The sequence below is a fragment of the Ursus americanus genome, chromosome 3 (genome assembly GCF_024610735.1).
Source record: "Ursus americanus isolate L20-20 chromosome 3, mUrsAme1.1.p, whole genome shotgun sequence".
Lineage (NCBI taxonomy): Eukaryota > Metazoa > Chordata > Mammalia > Carnivora > Ursidae > Ursus > Ursus americanus.
The window spans coordinates 82,806,673-82,832,268 of record NC_142129.1 but is presented as its reverse complement, the minus strand read 5'-3'; the positions used below and the strand labels follow the sequence as shown (position 1 = coordinate 82,832,268).

General features: G+C 39.1%; 2 protein-coding genes across 3 annotated transcripts in view; one reads left to right on the top strand and one right to left on the bottom strand.

The window, feature by feature from the left end:
- Positions 1-5,361, bottom strand: part of LRRC17 (leucine rich repeat containing 17) — a 30,621-nt gene extending 25,260 nt beyond the window's left edge. For both annotated transcript variants that reach the window (XM_045793412.2, XM_045793411.2), the window contains exon 1: positions 5,222-5,361. The gene's annotated coding sequence lies outside the window, so the exon portion shown is untranslated. The remainder of the gene's footprint in view (positions 1-5,221) is intronic.
- Positions 1-25,596, top strand: part of FBXL13 (F-box and leucine rich repeat protein 13) — a 209,149-nt gene that overhangs the window by 118,814 nt on the left and 64,739 nt on the right. Inside the window, exons 12-15 of the mRNA XM_045792187.2 lie at positions 5,152-5,281; positions 24,382-24,480; positions 25,046-25,163; positions 25,273-25,435. Of these exons, the coding sequence (XP_045648143.1) occupies positions 5,152-5,281; positions 24,382-24,480; positions 25,046-25,163; positions 25,273-25,435 (510 nt within the window). The remainder of the gene's footprint in view (positions 1-5,151; positions 5,282-24,381; positions 24,481-25,045; positions 25,164-25,272; positions 25,436-25,596) is intronic.

Sequence of the window (25,596 nt, the reverse complement as noted above, 5' to 3'; positions counted from 1 at the left end):
CCATGCATAGTTTTTAGGGACATTTATTGTACAAATGAAGCTGTACCTTTAATGGGCAACAGATAGAAAAACAGGACCCAAAATGAGAATTTTTTTTTTTATTTTAACTCTAGTTCTGGCTATCGAGAGAACATCCAGGGTAAATGCACTTGATATTGATGATTTTTGTCATATGAAAAAAATGTACACTGACTTTCTTATCTATGATAAAAATATATTTCATAATGACTCTATTTTTGCTCTATTTTCCATTGTTTCAAATATGCTTGGGTATGCAAAAGTGTTCTTTAAACTATAAATATCCAGAGAAATATTGTTTGGACTGTTGTCATTCTCTCTCCGGGGCCTTTTGGCTTTCTTTCCAAAGAAATCATTTGCCAGAAGAAAAATGTAATTAGTTTGCCCTTCTTGACAACACTGATTTGCCAGCTTCTTATTTGAATATTTTCCTCACTTCTTTGGGGACTTGCTCAGTTTCCTAAAGTTGAAAATGAGGGCTGCTCCTAGCTCATGCCCATTCTAGGACACGTTTGCTTCTAAATATTTCCTGAGTCAAACCCTTTGCACTCAGCCCACAACCTAGGTGGCAGTCTCAGCACTTCATCTGCTGTAGCATCTGATGGTTCGCCCTTGGTCTCTCTTCCCTTCAATCGGCTTTGCCTTATGCTGTCAGAAGTATCACCCTGGAACAATAGTCTTGTCATGTCTTTGACATGCTTAGGGTCTAGACTCTTCCCTTACCGTCCCTTAACATTATCTGATCAAACCTGTCTGCCCAGGTTTCCCCAGAGAGGCCCTTAACTCTGGTCACCAGATTGCTGCATGCTTCTCGTTCTCTATAGCTGCAATGCTTTTCTCCTCCTCTCTGCTAAGCCATAGCCTTTACACCTCAAGTCATACCATCTACCAGAATTCCGCAATGATTTCTCCTTTCCCTGAAACCTAACAGCAACATTCATTCACTTATTCACCACATATTGATCAATTACTATGTGTGAGACATTCTGGGCATATAGGAGTGAATTAAGCTATTATGATCTTTGCTCCTTAATGGAGCCTCAGATGCTATATTGGCATGGTGTTTAATTATTTTTCATATAGACCCTTCAATTGGCTCGGAAACTTCTTATTCATAGGTGCTGTCATGTTATAGAACCTTACCAGTAACCATCAGAACGGGGCAGACAGAGTAAGCTGTTGCCTTGACTGGACATCCTCAAGGTCTCCCCTATGAATAAGAGGTCAAAACACTGCATTTGGATTTCTGCAGGAATTCTAGTATGCAAAACTGCCTCTGTGAAACTAAAGAGCCCGACACTTAACTCAGAAGAAACTACTGCAAATCCTCTCTTTTACAGATTAGGTTTTGTCTTGGTGATTTTTCAGAGAAATTTTTGTTTAAATACATAATTCTACATTTCTTCCAATAGTAATTCCCTCAGGTATTGGTGATCTAACACAGACGGTTTCAATTCTATAATGGAAAGAATCCAAAAGAAAAGGGAAAAAGTGATCTCTGTAGTTTCTGTAAGAGCTGTGACTTCTTAAAGATTATAGTAGCAGTAGAAAAATAAATCACAAAGGGAACCCAGCCCCCCATTACAAACACTTAGTTATCAAATAATGAGGAAAAGATAAACACAGGCTGCAAACACTGCCTCAAAATGGAATTAGAAATACCAAGTTGTCTCTGACTTGAGAAAATGATGAACCAGATCTTACTCATGTAGGGGACTTATTTCTTTGCCAAAATTCAGAATAAAAATTGCAGTATTGCATAAAATTTGCCAAGTGATTTCACTGTCAACTGATTATTTTCCCATCCCCAACAGCTTTAAGTCTGCGGTCCTGTAAATCCCTAGAAAGGCCTACAGGGCCACTTAGGATTCCTCCTGTGCTGGGTTTTTCATACTGATGGTTCCCATGAGGTTCTGCTTTGAAGACAGTCATCTAGGGACTTTCAGTCTGGGACTCATTTCGTCCAGTGAACAACTTCTCGTGCCAAACCCGAGGTTCTTAACCTGGGCTCAGTGGCTCCCCCAAGGAGACCAGGGATGGAATTCAGAGGTTCCAAGAATTTTGAGGAGGGAAGAAGAATTTCTATTTTCACTAAGCTTTAACTGAAATGTAGGTAAAAAAAAATCACAGTAGTATTAGCAGTTCCTGGGACTCCTTGACTATATAAATCTCAAACATTTTCTTTTTTTTTTTTTTTTAAAGATTTTATTTATTTATTCAACAGAGATAGAGACAGCCAGCGAGAGAGGGAACACAAGCAGGGGGAGTGGGAGAGGAAGAAGCAGGCTCATAGTGGAGGAGCCTGACGTGGGGCTCGATCCCAGAACGCCGGGATCACGCCCTGAGCCGAAGGCAGACGCTTAACCGCTGTGACACCCAGGCGCCCCTCAAACATTTTCTTATTATAGTTGTTACAAGTATATCAAAGTATCATTGACACTCATCACTTCAAAATCATGGGTAGTTATGAGCCCCGCCACTAGATCTTGTTATTTAATATGCTAATAAAGAAGCCACTCGTTTGGTTTTTAAAAAATTTTGATAATGATATCTTTCAATATAATTAGCTGCTTTTGTAATTTTAAGTATTTTATTTTACACATTAAAAACATTATGCTGGTAAAGGGTCCATAGATGCAGAGGTATCTGTTACACACAAAAAAGTTAAGAACTCCTCATTCAATTCCTACTTTGAGTATTTTTTAAAAAATATTTTATTTATTTATTTGAGAGAGAGAGAGCATAAGCAGGGGGAGGGAGAGGGTCAAGCAGACTACACACTGAGCACAGAGCCCAAGGTGGGGTTTGATCCCAGGACCCTGAGATCATGACCTGGGCCGAAATCAAGAGTCTGAGGCTTAACCAACTGAGCCACCCAGGTGCCCCTCTACTTTGAGTATTTGTTAACTGATCACAAGGATTTAAAAAAATCAAACAATAGGCTTGGGCTAGATTTGAATATATATATTTGAATATGCCTGATTTTTTAAGTGACAGCTACATTATTATAATTCAAGGCAGACTGATACAGAGGTTACAAATGGGTTAAGAACAGTCTGCAAATGACTGGGCAACACATGAGGGGAATAAAAAAGACATCAGAGGCTATCAGTCTCACCGGAGCTCAAACAGATTAAAAAGGGCATTAAACCTTGACCAAAATGAGGGTATAGATGTAACGTGAGGTCCCCCAAAGTCTTGGAATCAGTTGTATGAGCCACTTTTGTCAGATGAATATCCTTTCCATTACATGGAAAAAGATGGTACAAACTTCATAAGAACAATTAACATGCTATTATTTGAAGTAGTAGTAGCAAGAAAATATATTTTAAATCTTCTCCCTGCTGATTTTAATCATCAAAAGTCATCCTTAATGTAATACTGTTACATCTGTTTCTCGTGTAATTTGTCATACCTCTGAGAGGAAAGAGTGCATAGAATTACATCCATGTTACATATGAGAAAACTAACGTTCAGGAAAGCTGGACACAGTTGGTTAGGGTTAAAAAAGAGAGAGAGATAATATAATCTCCACTTAACAGATGCAGAAACAAATCTCTGAGAGGTTCGGGAAGTTTGCAGTTAAGTGTCAGGGCTGAAATTTGAATCCAATTTGGTCAGATTCCAAGACCTGGTGTATTTTCCATTGTGTTGTGCTGTCTGCCTTACTATTCCTTTCTCCAAATTAGAGAGCTAAAGGGTTGTTAGAAATGAAAACCTCCCACACACACCCCGAGAAAACTGTACTTTGCTCCGTTGAATCATAAGGGTACACTCGAGGGACAGGAAGATCAAGCGTTTCCAAAACTTTGGCATAGCCCATGGTTAACTCAAGGGCCCCAGGAGAGGGGACGTGTCCTTGGGATGTTAGTGCTGCTTTCTGCTCCGTGGCCCTGCCCACAGCCACTGGGGAATCCAGATGGCGTCCCTCTTTGTTCTGTTGAATCTCAAGGACATTGCTAGAGGGGAATGTGTGTTCTGCATCAAATCAGTCACTATGGAATGGGAATCATTATATATCATATAGATGTGTTCTTCAAATTTTAGGAATAAATCTGATTAACTGTCAATGCTTGCATATCTTATTTCCCACTTACGTGAAAGTAAATTTTACTAGTCATTTGTGGGCTTTTGAGGGACAGAGAGGCATCATCTTTGCACTTTTCGCTCCTTTTGCTTTCCAATTTGCTGTGAAACTGTTGCAGATCACAAACCAAGAGCATGTTGTTAATTCCATTACAAGAGTGAGCAATAGTGGGAGTTTTGCACTTTTAAAAAATGCCAGGCTTAGGAAGACTTGGAAAATTGCCCACAGAAAGTCCTCAAACTGTAAGCCCTTGCACAGTAGTACACGCTCATCTCAATTACACTCCTATTTTTCTGGAAGCAATCATTTTGGTCATGGTGGCAATGCCATATTTAATCTGTTTGAACTCCAGTGAGATTGATAGCCTCTGATGTCGTTTTTATTCCCTTCATGTGTTGCTCAACTCATCTGCAGACTGTTCTTTTTAACCCATTTTTAAGCTCTTTATATCCATTAGTCTTTCTTTAACTATAATAATGAAACACTTACAAAATCATGCATATTCAAATGTTTTTTTCAAACCATTTGCTTATCATGTCCATTTTAGGAGCATGTTATGTTTAACTTTGCCTCCTTTCTGCCCCAAATCCTCATTGTCATGCAACAGTTAATCGCCATTTAAATGTTTACAAAGGTTTTGTCCATCTAGACGTTTTGCACATTGTTTTGGTGCTCCAAAGAAAAAACCATATGCAACAATACTGCAAATTCTGTAACTCTGGTTTCAAACACAAACAGTCCAAACAATATGAATGCACAAACGTCCCCTCACCCTCAGAGTTCTCCCCCAATCAGCCTTCTTAAAAATCTAAGCAAATCCATATTTTCATTTAAAATGTAATGATGCATTATCTGATCTACTACTCCAAGCTCCTTCCCATAGCAGGAAGAGCATTAATAATTACGTTTAACTGCTGAAGATCTGCAAAAAGAAAAGAGTAATTGACAGTTTTACTTCTCTTTGTCATAGTGGCTTAAGAAAGATGTGGAAAACGACTCAAACATAATCCCTTCCTTCCTCTCTCCTCTCGCCCCTGTCTTTTCAGGTACTTCCAGAACTTACAGAATCTTAGTTTGGCTTATTGCAGAAAGTTCACAGACAAAGGTTTACGGTACCTGAATTTAGGGAATGGATGCCACAAGCTCATCTATTTGGACCTTTCCGGCTGCACCCAGGTTTGTCTTTCAGTCTTCTCTTTCCTGCAGCAGGCGAGGAAGTCCTCTGGGGGACGGGCTACATCCAGCCCTCATGTTATACTAACGCTGTGCACGGACTGCAGCACACTTTTCAGAGGTTTTGAATTACACAGCCACAGCTGCTTTAATTTTCCCCAGGATCGCTACTATAGGCTCTTGGCTTCCTTCCACTGGAGTGTCACATCCACACACAGGCCGAGCTCATTGGATGATGAAACACACCACTTCTGTGTAGATACTTTGAGCACAATTATAATACCAGAGTCCAAATATTGAAAACTTCAGAATTGCTACCAAGATACAAACACAGGAAAAACGTTTTGGGGGGAGAATTTGCAAAGCCCTTCCTGAAAAGTCAATGAATTCCCTTAGGGGCTTTCAAAAAATAAATAGCTTTGGGTAAAATGCCACAAGTGCTAAATGTAACAAAGGAAATACAACAAAGATTGTAATTTTTAAAATTGCATTGTATCCTGGGGCTAAATAACATGAAGGTTTGAGATCTGCATGGGGAAATAGTTAACTCTGAGGGAACAAGATGAAGGAAAATTGGGTAGAAAACAGGGTGGAGTTGTGGAGGGTAGGCCATAGCACTTTGGACTGCCTCATTGGTAGTTTCTCTGCTCTATTTTGGTAGATTTAAGTCATGATTCTTTCAACTTCTTTTCTTCCACCTCTGTGTATTTTGTTAATATTAGTATCATAGTATGATCATCCTTCTATGAAAATAATATAATAGCACAGATGAGAACTGGGTAAAACATTGATAGTTACCAATTGTTGAGTTGTTACTACATGCCAGGCACCATGTTGAGTGCTTCACACAGATCAGATTCATTCGTCATACAAATGCTGTGTAGTGTGTACTGATTATGCCCATTTAGAAATGAAGGGACCAAGGCTCCCAGTACCAAGTGAAAGCACGTGGTACTGGTGCCCTTATAAGCAACTGTTGGTACATTCATGGGGAGGTAGAGTCCCCTGGAGGGAATACAAGCATAGTATGGGTTTCTCCTCCAAGTTCTTAAATGGATAGAACTTAGCTACTCACCGTTACTGGCATACCATGGTCCCCTGGTACACCAGGCAGTAGGGAGGATGTAGGGGAAAGGTGGGGAGGGCTCTAAGCTAGGCTTGAAACATCTAGAAGTTACATATATTTCTGATCTACTGATGTGTAGCTTGCTAAACATCAACATCTACCATCACTCTAGGACTGAGAGGGGCTTAACATTTTCTCCAGCTTGACTAAACTCTAGCCCTTGACCTCCCTTTCCTTAGAGCATTTATTTTAGAAAACTTGCAACTGTACATTCTTTCTTTGCTCTCTTTGAGATAGATAGAAACCTCATTTAAAGCTTCTTGCCAGTTTTACAACCCAGGAATGTCTTCCTCAAGGGCCTGGGAGCCATTCTTTGATATATAATCATTAAGGGAAATAGCACTGGTATCTCTCAGACCCTGTGGAAGGGTAGGTGCTTACCTCTGCTATGGATGTCAGTTAGCAAACACAAATAGCCTAGTTACAGAGAAAAATATTTGCAAGTTCAGGAATAACTCAATGTGCTTGACACATCCCTCTAAAGAGACATCCTCTAGGATTTTTCCACCAGCTCACCCAGCTCCCCCAGAGTGTAACTTACCTCCTTGTTCTTCTCAGTTTCCACAAGGTAATGATTGTAGCAACAACATACACTTCATACACAGACACACAAACACACATACACATGTCCTAAGGATACATATTCTCAGACACAGTAAAGTCAAAATGAGAGGCTTCAAATCAATGTGCCTCTGGCCAGAAATGCTCGTAAAACAGACAGATATAGTGCATCTATTTTTAAATTTTGAGCCAACATTTAAAATTTTGGAGTCTTCATAAAGGAATCTAGACTTCCACGTTTCTCTTAAAAAACTGGAAAAACTAGTGAAATTGGGCCTGCATTTGGCCTCACCCCTTTGAAATGGATCACGCTGGCCTCTCTTCCACTCAGTAAGGTCCACACATGTCCATACACCTCACCATTCAACAGCATCGCCTGCCTGTCCTCAGTGGGTATTTAAGTTTGGTCTGAATGTATAAAGAATAGATTTCTTTTCCTGATTGTCCCTTAATTTTTAAGTCTCAAACCACAGTGAAGCTATTATTTCACATCACTATGCAAAAGAAAAAATTTCTTTTGTTCATCCGTCTTCCACTACCATTTGTTTATTTGATAATTCAACAGAGATTTAACTCTAGGTGTCAGACACTGTTTCAGTCACTGGAAATTGTGCCACTTGAAACTGAGCCCCGTTAGGCCCACTGGGAGTAAGAAATGGGCTCGTTAGGAACCACAGATATCTTAAAAATGGCTGCTGCTCTAAGTGCAGAAGGAATTGGTAAAACTTGGATGTTGCTGCTTCGGAGGGATTTGTTAAATTCTATGAGAAGTCTCCATTTACCTCCCCAGCTCTGGGTGTGAGGACAGTTTCACTCTTCCAGGCCTACTTGTATTGCTATGACAGTACAAAAATCGTTTCAAAGAAGGAAAATCGATGATCCGATGATTCACAGATTTCTCAGGTTCTCCGCTTGGAAACTAAAATCTATTTTCTTTTTATAAGTTTGGAATTTTGCACTATGAAGTCATGTGTTAATGTATCTGCCCAAGAAGAAAGGTCCTAATAAAACAAAGAGACTTGAGGATTGAGGTTCACCCCTACCTGCCTTTCGCTGGTGTTAATGGAGCGCCGGCTGCATACCCTGCACGGTGATGAATAAAACAGCATCCTGTCTTCTAGGAGCTCTGGATTAACATAAACGAAGTATGTCAAGGGCTAAAATTTAATGCAGTCATGGCTGCCCAAAAAAGGAAAGATGTATTTATACGATATTGTGGAAGTAGTCTAGCGATACTTGTTAGAAAAAAAATAAATAAATGCATGGCAGAGAACTGCAAAGAAAAGTGAAAATCGATTACACATGTTTTAGAAATATTCTGGATTCTTTTAGGATTGGATAAAAAGTGTAGGTGCATTAAGTAATGGGACTGATTTCCTAACGAATACCAGCATTTGCACACGTACTTGCCTGTCATCACGTTTAATGTGGTTGAGGTGATGCCTCTGGTCAGTTTCTTCACAAAAAAGCCTCTGCTGGATCGGCCCCGACTGAGGACAGAGCCACTGTAGTGACCTCTTCCACTATCCATTGCAAAACTCTAACCATATACTTATCACTTTGAGCTTTCTTTTTTCACTTTTTAAAACCTCTGCTTTTTTTTTTTCCTTTTTACATGTTAAACACAAAAATACAAGAAATTAGAAGCAAAAAATTTAAATTATCTGAAAACTCACCACCCAGAAATAACAAACACTATTAACGTTTCAGGGTAAGGCTCCCCTGGTCTTTTCTCTATGTACAGTGATACTTCTTTAAAACTAAAGTGGATTATACAGTACACATATCTTTCATTTAATAGTTCATAAAGTTAACATCTCTCTATTTTATTAAATATTTTCCTAGAACTTACTTTAAATAGCTATATAGTATTCCGTGGTATCAAAATACCAACGTGTATTTAATCATTCATTATTGGCCTACCATTTTCTGCTGTCTAACTTGTGAGGAAAATTCTCATAGTCAGATATTTCCATATGTCGATGCAATATTTTGGTATGAGTTTTTAGAAGTGAAATGGTCAGAGGATATAATTATTTTTAAGGCCATCCATGCACAACAAAGGTAGCCAATATAAGCTTATCATAAATGTAAAATAATGTCTGATATCTTCAAAAGAATATTATGTAAAAAAAACTTAAGCTAATTTGACATTGAATATGATATTTTGTGTTTTTAATTTATATTTATCTGATCACTTGTAAGGTTAAACCATACCCAGACACTTAGTAAATATTTGTTGATTAACAGCATTCTTATCGCAATAGGCTGTCATTGGTGAAATATTTTTTAAATTAATTAAAAACTTTCTTTCAGAGCCAGAGTGCAACATTTTCTTTATACTGTTTTCAGAAGAAGGAAAAAAACCAATCTACATTCATTTAACAAAAAATTCTGGTTAAATCAGTTGAACAAATTTAATATATCTGCTTCTATATTTACTGTTTACTTGAAGTTATAAAATCTAAGCTTATGCCATAAAAGAATTTTTCTAAAAACTATATTTAAACACAGTTTGGGAAGACTTTTTGGAGACAAAATAGCTTTATTACCAAAAGAAAGTACCCTTTCCTGTGGTCCTTTGTTATCTAGGGTCAGGGAGACATCTGGGGACAGCGAATGGGTCCATCTTGTTCTCTGCTCTGAAAAATGGTGTGTGCTCTAACCTCATGGCAGACATTTATCAGATGCTTACTGAATATCTGGATTCATGTTTAGTTAAATAGTGAAAGTAATGAACTGTTTTATGAGATGCTGGTAGTTTTTCCTTTACACCTCATACTTTGCTTCAGAACCACTTCTCCTCTTTCTCTGTGGCTCTGCAGAGCTGTCACTCATAGCACCTTGAGAGCAGCACATGATAGCATTTGGGAGCCTGGGTCCTGGGGCATTTGCGTTATGATCCTGAGTTTGCCCTTTACTAGTTACGAGACTGGGGCAGGTTCCCCAAGCTTTCTGTATACCTCTGTTCCATATCTATGAAATGGGGAAAATACTAGTACCTACCTCATAAGTGTGTTGTGTAAATGAAATGATTTCATACATGTAATGTGCTTAGAACAGTGGCTTCATATAGTAAATGCTTAGGAACCATTAGGATTTTCCTATGGCCATTGAGTCATTTGATCCAGGCCTAGACAATCCTAAATTCCGTCTGCAGTGGCTATGATTTTTCCAGGAGAGGAGGACCCTACCAGAATCATTCAGAATCCTTCTAGATAGTCAACACTGGGAAAAATAAATTCTGTTTTTCCTGAGGTTGCAGGGCGTAAGTCTAGGCTCATTTGTGGTTCTCTTAACATTCATGCACATGTCCTTCTGTGTATTCAGCAGACACTTGTATTGGGTATACAACACTAGAGTTGAATGTGGGCCGTGAAGTATGTGTAAGTTTGGTTTTTGTCAATACTGTTAGTTTCCTGAATTGGCTGTGTCAATCCTAATGATATTTTTATGATTTAGAAAACTCATATAGAGGGACACCTGGGTGGCTCAGATGCCAAAGTGCCTACCTTTGGCTCAGGTCATGATCCCAGGGTCTTGCGATCAAGTTCTGCATTGGGCTTCTTGCTCAGTGAGGAGCGTTCTTCTCTCTCGGCCTGCCTGCCAGTCTCCTGCTTCTGTGCATGCACGCTCTTTCTCTCTGACAAATAAATAAATAAAATCTAAAAAAAAAAAAAAAAAAAAGAAAAACAAGAAAACTCACATAGCTATGATTTCTCTGGGAAAGCTAATGCCGTGGCTCTCCATACTTACTCCCAATATTTACCTACATAATTTATTTGCATAGCAGCCCTATTATTAAGGTGCACTACTATAGAGGTAGGAGATCAACATTCAAGCCTAGAATGGGTTTCTATCCTGCTAAGTACTCTTCCCTTCTCAGAAATTAGCAATACGTCTTTAAATCATCTCATATTCACTTCCATATTAAGTAGGTTTCATTAAGCTTCCCTCTTTTCAAATATTGTTTATCAAGCATTCAGAACCTTTGTTGGTGACCACTTTCACTAAAAGAAATTAAGAAGAGGGAATTAAAAATAACTTTTCTCTGCCGTTTTGTAAAGCAGGGGAGAAAAAGTACTCAGGGAAAGAAACATAACCAGGAATTTTTATTTTATTTCATATTAGATTTACTTTATTTTATTTTACCTATTTTGGAACTCAGGCACCAAGAACAGATTTAATCCTAGTCCTCAGTTCACGGCACACTTTCATTATCAGTCCATGCAAGGCCACTCTCTTGTTTTATTGATTCGCTTTTATCCACATCTCCCACTCCTGTTCCCCTCCCCCTACATAAACAAATCTTCGAATTTGTTTTATGTGGTTTCTTATAAGGATATATTCTTATATACATACAAGTTTCCTCCACTATCCAAAAGTAGGGCGTTCCTATGAAAACTTTCTTGAGCAGAAATGGCATAAAGCAAAGAAGCAGTTACCACTAATTTATACGGGAACATTTTTGAGTGCTCCCTGACCCCAAAAATAATCTCTTAGGCTTTCTGATATCTTAAGATGTATCTTGCTAATGGATGCACAAAATAAATAGAGATACAGCACAGATGTTCTTAGACACAGCTGAAACCTTACGGCGGCGTGATACTGAGATGCTGTGTGGTTCCCAGGGAAGGTGCCACTCCCCCCCCCCCCCCCCCCCCCCCGCTGGGCTGCCTGCTGTCTCTGGAATGGCTCACTGCAAAATCCTCTTTGCATTTCTTTTGGTTGGTAAAAACAGGTACTAATATAGGTCTTTTCTAAAAGTGAAGTAGACAAACGTGAACTTTCGAAAAGAAGGGGATACCTATGTATTCTTGCATTCTTATATTGTGGTTCTGTCTGTATGTATTTTAATTCTCCTGAATGATACTGTGCTATACATCTTGCTCTTTTTGTTCTGACAATATTTCTAAAGTTGACTCCCTTAGTCACCTCTTCTTCTCTCTAAACCCTTAATCATAGAAGGCCCCAGGGTTCAGTTCTTGGTCCATTTTTCTTCTCAGCCTACACCTACTCCCTTGGTGATCTCACCTAGATCATGGCTTTAAATATCACCTACAAAAATGAGCAAATACACACACACACACACACACACACACACACACACACACATAAAGATGCTTACTCACACATATATACACACACATATGTATGTTATATGTATAGAGGAGGGTGTTTATACATGTATAACGATATACATGTGTATATGCTTATATGAGTATATATATGTATATAAGACTATATATACAGAAGTAATATATGTTTACAGAAGTAAAATGAATATATATGATATATATAGAGACACATATATATGATAAATATCTCCAAACCAATCCTCAAATTTTAGACTCATATCTTAAAAAAATTCCTGCTCTAAAAAATAACTCCTTGCTCCATCTTCAGCCTTCCCCATGTCACTTAAGGACAGTTTCATGTTTACAGTTGCTGAGGCCAAAAATCTTGGCGTCATCTGTTACATTGAATTGTAACCCCCCCCCCCCAATTCACATATTCAAGTCCCAATCCCTAGAACCTCCTTACTTGGAAATGGGGTTGTTCCAGATGTAATTAGCTAAGATGAAATCATTAGGATGGGCCCTAATCCAAGATGAATGATGTCCTTAATAAGAAGGGGACATTTGGACACAGATGTATGCATACAGAAGAGTGCCATATGAACATGAGAATAGCCATTTACAAGCCAAGAAGAGAGGCCTGGACCATTTCCTTCCCTCACATTGAAGGAGGGAAGGAACCAACCGTGCTGACACCTTGATCTTGGAATTTTAGCCTCCAGAACTGTAGGACAACAAATTTCTGTTGTTTAAGCTACCGAGTTTGTGGTACTATGTTACAGCAGACCTGGCAAACTAGTATGTTATCTCGGATGTTCTCTTTCTCTTACACATGCCACATGCGCTCTGTCAGGAAGGCCAGATGGCTGTGACTCCAGAACTCCCTAGGATCTGACCATTGTCACTACCTCCGCAGCTTCCAGCCCAGCCCGGGTCACCATCATCTCTTGCCTGCGTTATTGTGCTGGCCTCCTAACGGGTCTCTCTGCTTTCACTTCTGCCTCCTACAAGTCTACTCTCAACTCAGCATGTAGGGTGATCCTTTTAAAACCCAAGTCAATGTCCTTCCTCTCCTCAAATACCTGGTGAGGCATCTCATTCACTCAATAAAGGAAAACCTCAGAAGGACCCTCGAGACCCTATGCAATCTGTCCTCTCCTGCTACTCTCCCACTTACCAAAACTCTGCTCCAGTCACACTGGCTTCCTTGCTGCTCTCTTAGCACACGAGCTCTTGCATCGGGAGGTTTGGCACTGGCCATTTTCCTTGCCTGGAATCCTCCTCCTGTGGCTATCTGTGTGGTTAACGGCCTCACCTTCTTTATGTCTTTCCTCACACGTCCCCACGATGAATGAGTAAATGGATAGAAAAGTATCAGCTAAAATGCTCCAAAGATATCTACATTAGTTCCCTGTTAATTTTAGCAGTCTCCAAAAGCTCTTGTTTCTTTCAAAATCTAAAAACAGAAAATCTGGGTAGGATGAAGAATTTTAATGGAGAGGACAAAGCTTTCCTAGCTGTCCATGAGAGAGTCCCAATGCGGAGGGCAGTGATTCCTGGTTAGGCTTTCCCTTTATCCTCTGCTCTGTTTGTGTGTAACTCCAAGGATTCTCCTGTTGATATTATCATTGGGTGGCCACTTATCCTAAGATTAATGTATCCCCAACTGTGTGTGGCAGTGGGTCATGGCACTGTGTAGGAAGCCAAGCATGGAATGACCACAGCAATGCTGGGAAGGAAGGCTAGGGCTATAGCCAATCTCAGGCTGAAACGCAAATGCCTAGAAAACCAACAACTCTGAACATGGAGTGAAAGAAGGAACCAGATGAAGGCCAAGGTTCCAATGTACATGTTAAGATTGAAGAGAGTTAAACCAGAGAGTTAAAGAGCTTGCAATAGGAGCCTCGACCTCTGTGCCTCCCCTGCTCTTCACTTCCAGCCTCAGTTGTTTTACTAGGCTCACCTTTTGCCCTCTGCTTAGACACCCTCACACTGACCCTTTCTCCCATTCACCAGGTGAACTTTTACATATCCTTTGAGGCTTTGTTCAACCACAACCTTTTCTAGGAAGTCCTCACTGGCCCCTCGTTTCCCCCAACCCAAACTAGGTTATGATCCTTCCTGTGTATTCTTCTATCATTGTATTTCTGCTAAGCATTCTCTATGTATTCAGTAGTCTGCTTATTTGTCTGCTGTTCTCCCCACTGCGGGCTCCTTGATGGTCAGGGTAGTGCCTTATTTATCTGTGTATCTGTATCCTTACCACATAATATAGTACCTTGCATGTAGTAGGATTGTGATCAATGTTTGATGAATGAATAAATGAATGAATGAATGAATGAACGAAAGAAACAACAGGTAATCTCAGGGAATGGCCAGCAGGTGCTTCAGGTGGAAGCTCAGGAAGTCTGTTAGGTAGCTAAGAAGTTGGCAACTTGCCAGAGCAAAGTCTCAGAGTCTTTTCTTGTTAAGGGTGGAGTCTGACATTTCTTCAGATTTAGGGGAAGGAAAGAGCCTAGGAAACTATGAAATACTGGAGTGAAAGTATTCATCAATTATTTTTCAGTCACTAGACCCAAGTCAACAAAAATGAAAAGGGATAGTATCCCAGAAATGTTCAAATGACTCAATGCAATAATAATTGGTTTATCAGTAGTTCTTGTACTGTTAAGTCTCTCTCTGGGACCCACACATCTTAAAGGTACGTTGTGCAAACTGCAAACGGGAAGATTCCAAGGTCATTTCTCTCTAGGCTACATATTCCAACCTCCCCTTCCAGAGAGGCAAAGATCATGGAAGGTCTTACTTGTTCACCTCTGGGGATTGTGGTGGAGGTGGGCGAAAGCCACAGAGCCATGCCCAGGAATGAATGTACTAGCCAAATAGAAAGGAGATTGCATAAGCAAAGCAAGAGTAGAAAGCAGTTTCTCTCCTCTCTCTCTCATATAGCAGAAGGCAATGGGATGGTGAAAGGAGCCCCAGCCTGGAGTGGGGAGACCTGGAATCTAGTCCTTGCTATGCCACTAACCACTTGCACAACTCTGGACAGTTACTTGGTTTTTCTGCCTCAGTTCCCTCATCTATAGAATGGCTAGTTAGGGCCACATGATCTTGGAGTTCCTTTTCAGCTTTAGAATTCTGTGCTTTTCTGTGGAAGTCTGGTCCTTGGCACAGAAACTGGGAGTGGAGGTACAGGTTTGCTAGGTTATCAATAAGGGGTAATTTGAACAATAAGAGTTGTGCGACCAGCTAAACCAGTTGCAAATAAGCAGATTATGTACCAAAATGAATTGGCGACAGTTAAATTCTAAATTATAATTCATTTATATTTGATTCCATTTTCCTTTATCCTGTATTTTAATATACAGTAATAATAATTGCTATCATTTGTTGGGTACTGACTAGGTGCTAGGTGTTGAGGTGAGTGTTTTACATTTATTATCTCATTTAATCTTTATAAATAACTATATGAGGTGGTTGTCATTACTCCCATTTGAGAGATGTGGAAACTGCAAAATTCTGTGCTGTAAACATTTAACAACTGGCAGGGAGCAGGGAAAGCCCTGATTTTCAATGGTTGCTGATTTCCATGGTATAAATACTCTCACCAATAACTATATTTCAATTTACCAATGCGAAGTCACTGAAGAGAGAGTTGGGAAGAGAGGTGCAGTGATACACCATTATGTAATATTTTCACAGTACAGATACAAAAAACATAAATGTCCCCAAGAGCATAGGTAATAATAATATGTAATAAAATAATTAGGGAAGTGACGAGTTTGAGTATTCACCGCCTTTGTTAATATAACTTATTTAATTTTAAATTTATATTATTTAATTTTTAATCTGGCTGTGGGTTTTTTTTTTTTTAAGATTTATTTATTTATTTGAGAGAGAGAGCACAAGCAGGGGGAGTGGCAGAGGGAGAGAAGCAGACTCCCCGCTAAGCTAGGGGCTCCATCTCACAACCCTGAGATCATGAGCCAAAAGCAAGAGTCGGATGGCTTAACCAATTTGAGCCACCCGGGTGCCTCTAATCTAATCTAATCCAATCTAATCTAATCTAATCTAATCTAACAATTGGCTTGCAGAGTTCCTAAGAATTTAATAATTTGCGCATGCAAGCTGGTATAAACTGGCCTCGCACACCACTGAAAATGACTGTAAGACAGAGTAAGCAACTTGCCCAAGGTCACACAAAAAATGTCTTGGCCAAGATTAGAACTTTGATGTAACTAATTCTGAAGAACAGGATCTATACCACTAGACTATCATTTGTAAAACTGTAAAGTGCTATATACTGCCTATGATTTTAAAAAATTGCATTTTCTATTTAAAAAAATTATATGGTCATAAGTGTCATTAATAAGAAGGGGTTTTAGTGGAAAAGCAGTCACGAATCCGAAAAGTCACAGTACAATTTCTGCTTTTCTGGGTCAGTTCTTGTGCCTCAGTTTCCCTGTCAAAGGAATGCTTTCTGTCTTTTCTGAATCATACTTCCAACTGCATTGGGGAAAAAAATAAAATTCATGAAAATCGTTTTACATTTCTTGTAGATAGGACTCATATAAATTTAAATGGGTATTATAATATTAGTTTGAGGATAACTCTATGATAGCCATATTGAAAATAAAAATAAAGAACTATAACAAACACCCACTATGAGCATCCATAGCTTAATGCAATCTCTTTGTAGGCAAACTGTATATGGATGTTTATTACATTAAGCAGTAAAAAATGAAACATCTGGCAACAATTTTTAGATTTTGAAGAATCAGATGGCAAAATGAGTCTCAGGGGACTAAGATCCTGTTTCACACTCCTGAAAAAAGGTTTGAAAAAAATTTCAGTGCTCTCTGAAAAACCGTATTTCAGTTTCTTCTCTGTTCCCTATTTAGGATGTGACTTACATACAGAATTTCATAAACTCATCACAAAACTCTACTTAGGTCTTTGGACCTGGGTGAAGCCCGTGGTTAGAACTCTAGCTATAAAGCCACCATCTAGCTCAATAAATCTAGACAAACCGAGTAGCTTCATGGTTCACTGTATTGTAATAAGAAAGTATTAAAGCTCAGTCAAAAAGGAGCTAAACTTCCATTGTTGTACAGGAGAAGTTATGAGTGATTTGACCATGGGTGAGGAAAAGAACAAGATCGTGTACTCTAAGCAGGAACGAGAAAGTTTAAGAAGGGCCACGCCTGCTCCTGCAGATCACAGCTCTGAGTCATGGTGCAGGGAGTGCACGGAGTTGGCACGCATGCTTGCCTTCCTGGCATCTGTCGGGTTCACTAATCTTGTTATTCTAATTCCTCACTCACATTCCTTTTTATGATTGGCTATCCAATGTTTTTAGGTAAATACAGCAATCTTTAACAAATGACCATATTGACAACCCCCTCCCTCTGCCTTCGGAACTATTAATTCTGATTTACATTCTACAAACAATTTATTCAACAACTACTTGGTCTACTAAAAAACAGTTGTTATATCATACTCTGCCCCAAGCACCTGTGTTGTACTGTAAAGAACATGATGGATACGATGCTGTCTGTGCTCCTTGGCAGGTATATTAGACATATGCTCAAGTAATTATTATACAAGGCAGAAGATGCAAAACTCAAACCGAGGGCTGTGGTGTTTGGTGCTCTGGGATCTAAGAGGAAGAAACAGTTCTACCTGAAGTGATCAGGGAGGGTACCTAGGAAAGTGCGTTAGCAAACACAGAGGAGAGGGTGGCCATGAAGAATATATAGACTGGAAAGTATGGGATCATAAAAGGGATAATAACTAGGCCTCTGTTCCTATCACCACAGAGGACACAATATTTGAAAGCCTGTCAAGCCCTTTTAGTGCAGACCCTGGGAAGTGTTGCTATTTTAAAAGTTTGTGGCACATTTGAATGCAATAAAACAAAATGTTTCATGTTTTGGGAAAAGTCTTTGTCTTTCCCTCCAACAGTTCATTCTACTTGCGAAGCCAGGCTTCTCTGAGGTCACCAGGAGGTCATGAAGGATATATGGATATGACTAAAGTCATTACATTATCCATTAGTCATTGGTAACAATGTTGCTGGAATGAGAGAAACAGCTGGAAATGGTACAGGAACACAACTTGGGCAATGTCTACTTAAGATAGAGATCTCTAGCTGTCATAGAGGGTCTGGCCCTACATATATCTCTCTTCTGTGTTGCTGAGCTAACTGGTTCAGAGACAATATTGTGAAGAAGAAGTGGAAAGTGGAAGCTTGGTAATATGTTATTCTCTCTGGGATAAGTTCCTGCCTTCTTTCTGACCACCTTGGAGCGGCAAAGAGGGATTTGAGCTAGTGCTTGGTGCTCAACACTTTGGTTTTCATTTTGTATGGCTCACTGACAACTCATTTTCTTCACAGACAGCTCTGTCCTGTCCTGCTCATGGGTTCAGACCCACCCAGAGGCAGCTGGAGAGAATTTTCTGTGATCACCAAAACTTCTCTGCCCCCATCAGCAGCAAGTAGCTGTCTGCTGGGACTTGAGATTGGAACAGCATTGGTGCAGCCAACTTCCCCAACATCTTAACCAATGGGAGTTCTACCAGCAAAGAGCAGAGGGGCAGGGCTCCAGTTGGTGTCCAGGCTAAAGCCACTTAACAACTAAATAAAGACAGATTAGATCCCAAGTTTTGTAAGAATACTAAACAGAAGACGCAAAGGTATCAGTTGTGGCGAGGCCTGCTTTTTAACATGGTAAAGTATTCTGCTTTTTCCCTAAGAGAGGAATTTTTAATTTCAGGCTTATATTACCATTATTTCAGTGGAGAGAAAGGACAACTAATAGTTGGTTGGCCTAAAAGATCCTGGCATGAATATTTGAGTCATAAAATATTAGCCAAGCATCTTTTGGATATTCTAAAATAAACCATGTAGAGAACTAAGCATTTCATGCCAAGGCAAAACTAAAAAGCTCTTCTTAGAGGTTTCCCCACCCCTTTTCTGGATACAGTCTTATTGGTTGATAGCACCAAGTGTTTGGCTGCATTGCAAATAATCACTCAGCTGTGGCTGATTACTGCTATAATTTTTTCCCTTGTTCAGAAAATCTTGTCAAAAATATGTTTCCAAGACAGCAAGAGAGAAAAAAGTTTCTCTTCTTCTTCTTCTTCTTCTTCTGCTTCTTCTTCTTTCTTCTTCTCCTTCTCCTTCTCCTTCTCCTTCTCCTTCTTCTTTTTTTACAGGGGAAGCCATTATTTGAAATACTAGTAATAGGGTAATGGCACAGGGTCTGAGATGAAGGGGAAGAATTTAGAAGTATTGTAAAAAAACAACTATTCCCATCTCTGGAATTGTGTGTCATATGGCGACAGGGGGGCCTCTAGCATTGGCTCTGCCATAGATGGTGTGACTCAGGACCATTTGTTCATTCATTCAGCTCTCTGTCTGGCACTGCCAGCACTGGGGACAAATCACACTACTTCTCTGAATACCATTTCTTTATGTTTGCAATGTGAGGGATGCACTAGAATGATCTTTCAAGGACCTCTACCTCTAGTTCTTGAATCTTTACTTCTCTGTGGGAGGACCGTGCACCCAGAAGAATAGTAATAGGAAAACTAGTATCCAGTATTACACGCCAGACGTTGTGCTAACTAACCACTTTTACATACATTTTACCCTGTTTTGTTTTCCTAAGTAGTTCTTAAAAAAAAAAGGTATTATTACAGATGAGAAAACTAAGGGTCAGAGAGGTTGAGTTGCCTTTTGTTACAAGCGAGAAAGAAGCAGAGGCAGACTCAAACCCAGCTCTGCTGATGCCAAGCCCAGTGTTCTTCCCTTCTCTGATCTCCAGATTTTTAGTGTTCATTCATCTCTCCTGGACTTTTCTCCGGGAATACTTGTGGAAAATTTAGAAGAATCCATGACAGGACAATACAAAATACATCATTCTTGCCTTATGGGTCTTCCATTAGCTTTCCCTCCCTCCTTACCTACTAAACTTTTCCTATTCATCCCAAGGGTGATCTTGCCACTTTATCCAAGTCCACTGTTCCCGCTGCTTGGCTTTCGCCTGTGCTTTACCTTCGACTTGGAATTGTTTTCAGTTTTGTCTGTAGCCAAATTCTGAACTCTTTCCCAGACTTCATTTGTCTTACTCCTAAATTTAATTCATTTGGCCCCCAAAAGTTGTTCAACACAGTAAGAAATTTTAAAAAGACTACAAGATCATCTCTTTGGGGGAATTAAGACATGCAGATTATAGGAGAGTTATGGCTAAAATAAAGAGCTTTAGACTTGTAAGGGAAAGAGAAGGAAAGGAGCTGGGCTCACTGGAACTTGAAAAGTAGTTAAGGCTGGAGTAGATGAAAGGACAAAGAGGCAAAGGGAGGTACAAGGTCAGACAAAGAGCAGAGAGGTCCACTGAGTACTGGAGAAGTCAGATGCCTTTCTGGCTGGAGCAGCTAGGTTTAAAGACCTATGACAGCTGGGATGGGACACTTGAAATGGATGTTATTGTTGAAGAATGTCAATCAGAAGGAACACTGGATTAAGAGGTTGAACATCTGTGTTCTTGCTCTGTCAATTTGTAATCTGGGGAAAATCGGTCGAGGAACCTGACCTTTGTTTCCTCATCTCCTGGAGGCTACTTCAGCATATAGAAGTCCAAGCTCCTTAGAATAGCCTGCCTCTTCTCCTGCTGTTCCCACCTCCAGCCATTTTGTAGTATGTCATCATGTGTGAGGAGTCACTTATGAGCTGAGACTTCCATAACACTGGATAATCACATTCACTCTGTGAGAACTCTAACAGTGCTGAAAATGATTTCTCATAAAGCTACACAAGTTAAATAATATACATACACATGCATTTAAAAATGAAATGTTTCCCCTACTAATTATTTAACTTTGAGAAACTAAATTCCTTAACTAAATATTTGGGATTGGAACTTTAAGGGCTTGAGGGTTTCTGTTTTAACTTCACCATGTGAGACAACCATAAGTTCTTAAAGCTTTCTTTTTAGTTATGGCTGGTTCAGTTATTATTGGTGCCAGGCAGGGTGGATAATCTCAAAGATGCTGATATGGATAAAAATGTGGCCAGGCAAGTTCATATGATTGGCCAAAACCAAGCAGGCAAAAGAGCAAACAGCATCAGCTATGAATCTCAAATGTCCAAAGTCCCCAAGGTAGCAGTGATGGTTAATTTTATGTGCCAACTTGAATGGCCCATGGGGTGCCCACCTATTCAATTAAACATTATTCTAGGTTTGTCTGTGAGGGTGTTTCTGGATGAAGCTAACTTTTAAATTGGTAAACTGAGTAAAGCAGACTACCCTCCCCAGTGTGGGTGGGCCTCAGACAGTCTGTTGAAGGCCTAAGTAGAACAAAGGGCTGAGGAAAAGAGAATCCTTATATATAAATCCCTGTGTGCAGCTTTATTTCTTTAAGATAATTTTGTCTGATTCCTGGGCCAAAATAGATACCCTGTTCAGACATTAGAAACATATTTCCCAAAAATTCTTTAGAAAAAATTGTTCTAGTGTCTTAGTCCGTTCAGGCTGCTATAGCAAAATACCAGACACTGGATAGATTATAAACAACAGATATTTATTTCTCATAGTTCTGGAGGCTGGGAAGTTCAAGATCATGACACTGACAGATTCAGAGTCTACTGAGAATCTGGTTCACAGACAGCGCCTTCTTGCCATAACCTAACCTGGTGGAAGGGGTGGGGGATCTCTCCCGGGACTCTTATAAGGGTACTAATCGCATTCATGAAGGCAGAGTCCAAAATTACCTCTGAAAGGACCTACATTCTAATAACATCGCCTTGAGGGTTTAGAATTTCAATATATGAATTTTGCGGGGACACAAACATTCAGACCATAGCAGCAAATATATTTCTACCTGAGTAAGGGCTTGGCTTCTGCAGCCACTCAAGATTGCACACTCAGCCCCTTCTCTCAAGGGCTTCTCCTGGCCTTTGACTGGGTGCTCACACTTGGTTCTCATAATTCATTCATAAATTCTTTCATTCTTACATTCTCATGTAGTAATATTACTTCATTATCTATTCAGTTGACACTATAGGTACCCTGCTGCGAACTAACCCTGCTGGAGTTAGTTCAACAACTAATTGTAACATTAATTTAACTATAGTTATGATACTTATATGGTGCTGTAAGTATATAATAAGAACCTGGCCTAATCTAAGGCTCAGGGACACTTCCTGAGCAGGTGGCATTTGAGCTGAGCTCTGGTTGTTCTGAGAGGTCCATTACAGCTGCTATTGCTTGTTCCCCCTGTCATGCTGTTGTGAAGATGACGTTGTGGGGGCGTTCCCTCCACTGTCTGTTCCTGGGTGGACTCTCGGTTTTCCATTACTGAAACTAAATACCATCTGATTTCCCATTCATGCCTATTTTTTATAGGAAATGAAACCTATATAAGTTATTTTAAGATAATTAATCATAGGCAAATGCATTTGATCCTTCAATCAGAAGCTACTGCTTCTGTTAATGTGGATAATGTTAGTTGAAAGAAAAATCAATACTACAAAATTTCAGTTATCAAAACAGTGTGGTATTGGCATAAGATAGATATATAAACCAATGAAATAGAATTGAGAGACTAGAAATAAACCTCTACTTTTATGGCCAATTGATTTTCAACAAGGATGCCAACACCATTCAATGGGGGAAAGAACACTCTCTTGAACAATTGGTGCTGGGGCAACTGGATATCTGCATGCAAAAAAATGAAGCTGGATTCCTACCTCATACTGTATACAAAAATTAACTCAAAATGGACCACTGACCTAAATATAAGAGCTAAGGTAATAAACCTTAGACGAAAACACTGAAGGTAAAGCTTCATGATTTTGGATTTGGCAATGGATTCTTAGATATGACACCAAAACCATCAGCAACAAAAGAAAAAAAAAACAGATAAACTGGGCTTCATCAAAATTAAAAACTTGTGCATCAAAGGACATTATTTAAAAAGTGAAAAGACAACCTAAAGAATGGGAGGAAATAATTTGCAAATCATATATCTAAGGGTCTAGTATCCAGAATATATAAGGAACTCTTACAAATCAAGAATTGAAAGACAAATAACCCAATTTAAAAATAGGCAAAGGGCTTAGATAGACATTTCCCCAAAGACAATAAGCAAGTGACTGATAAACACATGAAAAGATGCTCAATATCATTAGTCATTAAGGAGATGCAAATCAAAATCACAATGAGGTACCACTTCAAACCCACTAGGAAATTTTTTTAAAGGAAAATATGGGAAAATGAAAAATAATGCTGGCAAAGATGTGGAGAAGTGGGAACACTCACAGATTGCTGGTGGAATGTAAAATGGTGCAACTGCTGTAAAAAACATTTTGGTGGTTCCTTAAAAAGTTAAACATAGAATTACCATATGGTCCAGCAATTCCACTCCTAGATATATACTCATAAAAACTGAAAACTGGTACTCAAATAGATGTACATGCATGTTCATAGCACTATTCAAATATCGAAAAGATGGACATAACCCAAATATTCATCAACAGAAGAATGGTTGAACAAAATGTGGTATATTCATTCAACAGAATATTATTCAGCCACAGGGGATGCCTGGGTGGCTCAGTAAGCTAAGCATCTGCTTTTGGCTCAGGTCAAGATCTTGGGGTCCTGGGATCGAGCCCTGTGTTGGGTTCCCTGCTCAGTGGGGGGTCTGCTTCTCCCTCTCCCTCTGCCCCTTCCCTCCCCTCCATTCATGCTCTCAGTTGAGGTACTGATGAATAAGGTACTGATACATGATGCTACACCGCGGATGAACCTCAAAAACATTATGCTAAGTGAAAGGAGACACAAAAGGCCATATATCATATAATTCCACTTACAAGAAGTATTTAGAATAGGTAAATCCACAAAGATAGTGATTGCGGGAGGCTGGGAGAAGGCGTGTGTAAGAAGCAACTGCTTAATAGATTCAGTTTCCTTTTAGAGTGATGAAAATGTTTTGGGACTAGATAGAGGTTATGGTTGCATAAGACTATGAATGGTTAATTGCCCATTTAAGTGATTAATTTTGTGTTATGTGAATTTTGCTTCAATAAAAAAATAAACAATAAGGTAGCTAGACTTATTGTGGTGATCATTTCACAATATATACATATAAGAAATTAAGTAGTAAAGAAATCAAGACGAGATTCTTTTCCTCTTAAGTCTGCCATATTTTATGGTTTCAATTTTAAAATACAGTAGTAAAATCATGACATACCTTGGGATATTACTTCTTTAGGGTTTATTAGATGTCATGCTAATGAGTTCTTCCATCATTTTCACCTACTCTGTACAATTCAGATTTCAGTCCAAGGCTTCAGGAACATTGCAAACAGCTGCACTGGAATTATGCATCTGACCATCAACGACATGCCAACACTAACGGACAACTGTGTAAAAGTAGGTAGTTGCAAAGTGCATTTTCTTCTCAGTCCTAATAGAGGGGCACATTGTCTAGTGGTTTGAATTATTAAAAAATATGAACCGGATTTTCAATTTAGTTGTTTTTATAGTAAGAAAATCATTAAAAAATTTACACACACACGCAAACACACACACACACACACACACACACACACACATTTGAACATTTGAATCCTTACATATCCTAAAAAACTCTGTTTCCTAATTAGGATGTTTTTGTTTCAGAGATACTGTAGCCTAAGCATAAACTTTTAGTTCTATGTGTCAAACTTCTCAATGTAGTGATTTTTTTCAGCATCCCATTTTCTCATGTTTTCCCACACCTTTGTAATAGGATTTAATTCTGACTCCTCTTCATTACTCAAATGTAAGTGTATTCAAATATATTAAATAAAGTTACCATTGTCTTTGAAATTAGAAAAATTTAATAGTTAACATGTCTCCTTCTGAAAATATTGAGAAAAAAATAAATAACCTCATTACTTTGCTAGACCTATTCTATATACTGTGGTAAATTTAATCATCTTTTTTTCTTCTATAGGCTTTAGTTGAAAAGTGCTCCCGTATTACATCAATAGTTTTCACTGGTGCGCCTCATATCTCTGATTGTGCTTTTAAAGCTCTTTCTACTTGTAACCTCACAAAGATCCGATTTGAAGGTCTGTGATATTAAAAATGGGGTTCAGCATTAATGTTTACTTTTACTCTTGGGGCATTACAAATACAACACTTGCCTTCTGCTTTGTCGTGTTTTATTTTTTTGAACAGGAAATAAAAGGATTACTGATGCATGCTTCAAATCTATAGACAAGAATTATCCAAATATCAGTCACATTTACATGGCAGACTGCAAGAGAATAACAGATGGTAGCCTTAAGTCACTTTCACCTTTGAAGCAACTGACTGTGTTGAATTTGGCAAATTGTATAAGGTAATGAGTCATTCAGTTATATATTCAAGAAATATTGATTATCTAAAATGTGCGAGACCCTCTCCTCAAGGGGTTCACTGGTTAGTAAACATGAAAGTCAGGAGTCCAAGTGCAGGGAAGTGCAGAGCTCTGTGGTAACACAAAAAAGGGGTACCTATGTG